The 6000-nt window shown below is 38.0% G+C and overlaps 1 protein-coding gene across 1 annotated transcript in view; it reads right to left on the bottom strand.

Annotated features, from left to right (window-relative positions):
• Positions 1-6000, bottom strand: part of CDKL3 (cyclin dependent kinase like 3) — a 58031-nt gene that overhangs the window by 26717 nt on the left and 25314 nt on the right. The window contains exon 6 of the mRNA XM_004696616.4: positions 3752-3840. Coding sequence (XP_004696673.1) covers positions 3752-3840 — 89 coding nt within the window. The remainder of the gene's footprint in view (positions 1-3751; positions 3841-6000) is intronic.

Here is a 6000-nt window from a genome sequence, read left to right as displayed (position 1 = left end):
CTCTCTCTGACCACTGTGCCATAAGGCTGGAAATCAACAAAAGGAAGACGAAGAAAACAAGAGCAAACAATTGGAGGATGAATAACTCTCTACTGCAAAAGGAGTACTAACAGATCAGAGATGAAATTAGGAAATTTCTAGAAACCAATGAGAATGAGTGCACGATGTACCTGTATTTTTAACTTTTGTGCTTGTTTCATATATGCTGTCCTTGATGTTATCCCACATCTTGTATGGCCTTTTGTCATTAGCCTTCAATGTGTCAAGACTATTCTTGAAAATCAAACCAAACCAATCACACTGTCTAAAGTATATTTTAACTCATCGCGACTCTATAGAACAGAGTGCACCTGCTCCATAGGGCTTCTAAGGCAGTACATCTTTATAGGCGTAGACTGCCTCATCTTTCTCCCATGCAGCAGTTGGTGGGTCCAAACCACTGACTTTTGGTGTTAGCAGCCCAGTGCTTAACCTACTGTACCACTAAGATTCTTTTCTATTCTTGAGATAGTCTCTAAATTCAGGTGAATATATTCAAGATCATACTATCATTCTCCTGTATTTGTTTTAATTTGCTTCAGCTTTACCTTGGTCCATACGAGACAGAATTGACTTGATGGCAGGGAGTTTGTTTTTGTTTTGTTTTGGCCAGTTTTTTGCCTTGTTTTGACTAATGCTATTAAGCTTCTCCATCATCTCTTTCCATAGATGTAGTCAATTTGGTTCTTACTTATTCCACTGGGGAAATTCATGGGTATAGTCATCTTTTGTTGTTGAAAATATATATATAATGGAATAAGTCATTGGTCTTACAAACTTCTATCAAATGACCTCCAGCATTATTTCTATAACCGAGCCCATATTTTCTAATTCCATAATCTACTTTTTTTTTTTAATTTTGAGAAAGATTTTATTGAGGCAGGAAAAGAACTTCCCGGAGGGTAGGGAGAGCAGAGAAGGACGGGGGCACCTTAAGTCCCCAGGCGGTTCCAAGACCCAACGAGTTAGGTCAGGGAAATCGCCCATAATCTACTTTTTTAAGGAGCCCTAGTGGCAGAGTGGATTTCATCCTGAGCTGCTAACTGTAAGGTCAGCAGTTCAAACATACCAGTTTCTCTTCAGGCTTAAGGAATTTGAGTCTCAGAAACCCAAAGTGGAAGTCCTACCCTCTCCTATAGGGTCACTATGAGTTAGCATAGGCTTGATGGCAGTGAGTTTGGTTTTGGTTTTTATCCTTATTCTTTATTTTTATCCTTTTTCTTGATCAACTTTAGCATCCCAATTCCCAATGCTTTATCAATGCATCTTGATTATATGTTTGATTAATATCTGAAAGCAGAAGTTGGTAAAAGACTACAGTTTCTTCATCTTTGACATTAGTGCTCAGTGCATTAATTTAATAGTTATATTAATTATCTTCCTTGTAGGCCTATGAATATTATTCTACCACTTATAGAATAAATACTATGAGATACTACAGGATAAATCTTGAAATGTTCTTTTTGACAATGAGTGTAATACCATTCCTCTTCAATTTGTCATTCCTGGCCTAGTGGATCAATTTTAAATGACCACTATCAGTCCATTTCAGTTCACCAGGGCCTTCGATGATTGATCTTTATGTGTTCATTTTGATGTTGACAATTTCTCATTTTTCCTAGGTCCATCCTTGGTATTTGTTCAAATTATTAGTGGATGGTTGCAGCTGTTTCTTCTCATTTTGAGTCGTACCACCTCAGACAAATACAGGTCCCAAAAGCCATATCCCAACCATGAAAATCGACTCTACTCTGTGGAGGCAGCTCTTCTCTACTTGCATTTTGAAGCCCTCTAGTCCGAGGAACTTATCTTCTGGAACTAAACCAGATCATGTTCCACTGCTGTTCATAAGATTTACCCTAACTCCACCGCCCCCCACCTCCTTTCTTTCTTTCTTAAAAATAAATAGGCCTCTTTCCCTCTCAGGCAAAACTCACTGCCACTGAGTCGATACTGATGCATAATGACCCCTGTGGATTTTACGAGAGTAGAAAGTCAAGTCTTTCTTCCGCGGAGCTGCTGGTGATTTTGAACTGCCAACCATGAGGATCAGAGCCCAACCCATAAGCAGTACACCAGCAGGGCTCCACTCTCCTTTCCTAGACTGTCTTATTCTGGAAGCTCCACTGAAACATGCTCAACGTGAGCGACCACAAAGGTATTTCAGATATTGGTGAAATATCCAGCCTCACAGCAATATACAAGCAACACAGTACGACAAACTGACTAAAGACAGATTCTCTGACCCAGAGAACTAGAGGTCAAAAAATCAATAGGAAGATGAAATTCAAGACTATACAGAGGCAGAGGTCCAAATGGGGATAAAACCATAAAGTCCTTACTCTATATGTGCTCATATATGGTCTGTGATGTCAACTGAAATATCTGAAAAGAATTTAACACATTGACATATGAGGAGGTATCCCCCACCCAAATCAAAATTGTTTTAGCTATGTATTTCAATTTTTTTACAAAACAACTCTATCACCTTTAACGTACTCTCCATTACACTTAATGCATCTGTCAAATCTGCAATTCCATTCTTGGAGACATTTTTAAAACTCATCTGTTTGGATGACTGACAGCGCCTCTTTCATTTTTCTTCACCTCTTCTGTCATCAAATCTCTGTCCTTTCATGTCCCTCTGCATTTGCGGAAACAAAAAGAAGTCACACGGAGCGAGGTCAGGTGAATAAGGTGTGTGGGGCAAGAGCGGCATGCTGTTTTTGCCAAAAACTGGAGCACTGAGACGGCTGTGCGAGCTGGTAAATTGCCATGGTCACAAAACAAGTCCCCCATCTGCCACAAAGGAGGCCCTTTTTGTCACACAGTCTCTTCAGAACCTCCAAATAGAAAGCCTGATTAACAGTCTGACTTGGTGGAATGAATTCCAAACACACTGCGAGTTCACAATTCCATCCGTTCAGGAAGATGATGGACGTCTAGAACGAAGTTTGTCATCAATCGACATTTCACCTTTTTTGAAATGAGAAAACCACTTGTACAATTGACTTTTCCCCCTAGGGATATCCTTGTAAGCTATGTTCAACATCACAACAGTTTATGTGGCATTTTTCCCAAGCAGGAAACAAAATGTCACAGGTACACTGTTCTTTTAAATCGGCCATCACACGAAAAAACAAGGTTCGAGCAAAACTGATTTTACAAAAAAATTCACTGTGACCAGAGAGAACTTTCCCAGACAATGCCACTGAGTGCACTAACTCAGAGCGAGGTGCTCAATGAGAAAAATGCATACTACAAAAGCTCTGCCCAATGGAGCTTTTTCTGTTTTTTTTCCCTCATGGTAACTGTAATAAATGTTAGATGTGATTATTTTTTTTATTATTAGACTCATCATATATGACATCTGCCTAGTCCACACCTGGAAGGAGCCTTGGTGGCATAGTGGTTATACATTGTGCTAATAACCACAGAGGCATCAGTTTGAAACCACCAGCCAACCCAACAGAGAAAGATGAGATTTTATACTCCTGTAAAGAGTTACAATCTTAGAAACCCAAAGAGACAGTTCTGTCCTACCCTATATTGTTGGTATGAGTCAGCACTGACTCAGTGGAAGTGAGTCAGTACTTGATACAGTAACCCAGTAAGCTTTTGTAAAGTTGAATTAACCTCTGTAGCAATTCTTATGCTAGTAAAGGATCTAATACAACAGTTTAAAAAGTCTATGTGAACTCAAAATACCTACTTTTCAATAAATCCATCTCTAGTAAAATACTCATGATGTAGAAGATCAGTAGAAGATATCCTCTCAGCAGGATCAATTTGCAAACAAGCCTTAAAAAGGAAGAAGATGCTAATGTTAAGTGAACTCTTGACAGGGCTCTAAGCACTGTAAAAAGTAAATTTATTTGACATATGAAGTAGTAGTTAGTTGCTTATAGCTGAAAGTGTTCTTAAAAAGATAAAATTAAACCTTAGACATTTCTGACAGTAAATTCTGAACTCTTATTTCCATAAGAAATTTGCAGTTGCAAAGCATTATTACAGGTTAACTATCTATCCTATGATCTGCCATTGAGTCAGTTCTGACATAAAGCGACCCTCCTGTCCTTGATTCTAGTCAAAACAGAGACCAGCCTGACTTCTGCTAGAATTAGCAGAAAATGTCAGCCCTCCTATCAGCCCTGTGAGGTAGAAAGTTCACGGATAACCATTTCTAATTTAAACAGATCTGGAAGCATGGATACTGATTTGGCATACTAGAATTGTTGTCCACGTGTTCTGACTTCTCAGTGGTCTCTCTATGGCATCATATGATTTTGCAAATATTTGAGATAATAGTTGCACACAATGGACCTGTGTATGACCAAATAGCTATCATGTATGAAACAAAATAATGATACTTATAAGATAAATTTCTTCAATCAAAATAATGAAGATAGAGTTTGAGAAAAGCCCTCTGCATTGTAAGTTTTATGTTTCCTCTTAAAGCATAATATAATAATAAAATGCAACTTGATACTTAAGAATCCTGAGGAAATAGTGAGTTCAGCGTTGGGCTCCTAATCATGGGTCAGCAGTAGAGCCCACCAGTTGCTCGATGGGAGAAAGGTGAGGCTGTCTGGCTGCATAAAATACTTACAACTTTGGCAGCCATATGGAGCAGTGCCACTCTGCACCTGTGGGGTTGCTATGAGTTGGAATTGACTCTGTCCGTGGTCGTGGGTTTGGGTATTGGTTTTAGTAAGCTGATACAATACTCTAACCCTCTCTTCTCACTTGGTCCTACCAAGGACCCTCCATAAAAAACAAACTTACTGCCATTAAATCAATTCTGACTCAGAGTGACCTCATAGGACAGTGTAGAACTGCCCCTGTGGGTTTCTGAAACTCTAAATTTTTACAAGGGTAGAAAGCCTCAACGTACTCCTTCACTCAAGGACCCTGTAAGGTAGTTCTTTTTATCTCCATTGAGGAAATTGAATCCCAGAGACTAAATAATTTCCCCTAGATAACTAGTAAGTAGATCAATCACAATTAAAATGTTTTTTAAAATCCAAGGTATTCGCATATAATATGCTGCTTTTGTTTATTTCAAAATGTGTGATTTTTTTAAGACGCACATTGTGAAAGGACACCTTACTTGGTAAAGTGGAGGGCAGTGACTAAGAGGAAGGCCCTCAATGAGATGAACTGACACCGTGGCTGCAACAATGGGCTCAGGCACAGGAACAATTCTAAGTATGGACCAGGATCGGGCACTGTTTCATTCTGGTATGCACAGAGTCAGTAGGGGTCAGAACCGGCTCACCGGCACCTAACAGCCACACAACCATACTATGATGTGGGAATACTAATACCTAAAACTGTAAGTGAACATAGTTTAGCTAAAAATATTTTTTATACTTCTAATATTTATTACTTATTTTACTCTTCATTAAAATATAATTTTATCATCTCTAATATTAACATAGCTGCAAAATTATTACCCAGAATAGCACAGTCATAAAATATAAGAACATAGATTTAAGCCACTGCATATTTCCCAGGGCTAAAAATAATCTAACAATATGTTAGAAAATAATGGTAATCAATCAATACAACTTAACTGAAAAATGTTAAAAGGTCACCCTAAATCACAGTCTATCAGAGGGAGACAAGTTAGCCATGATATAAATAATGCAATTCTAAAACTTAAAATACATGTCCTAATTGAGATACGTAAAATGTTAAACTTTGGAAAACAGATTCATAGTTTCTTTAAGAACTAACTGCACACCTACCTTATGACGCGATACTTCTACTCCTAGATATTGAAATATATATAGATTGATATATTGATATAGACATAGAAATTAAAAGATATTTTACAAAAAAAGTTCACACATATTCAGAGCAACATTATTAGTAATATCTAGAAGCTATCAACAACTCAATTGCTATCAATAGGGAATGAATAAGTGAATTGTGCTATTTCCATACTGTTTGCTAATA

Source organism: Echinops telfairi, unplaced genomic scaffold (genome assembly GCF_000313985.2).
Source record: "Echinops telfairi isolate 266 unplaced genomic scaffold, ASM31398v2 ScPeMD7_7469;HRSCAF=8507_1, whole genome shotgun sequence".
Lineage (NCBI taxonomy): Eukaryota > Metazoa > Chordata > Mammalia > Afrosoricida > Tenrecidae > Echinops > Echinops telfairi.
This window is presented reverse-complemented; position numbering and strand designations above follow the sequence as displayed.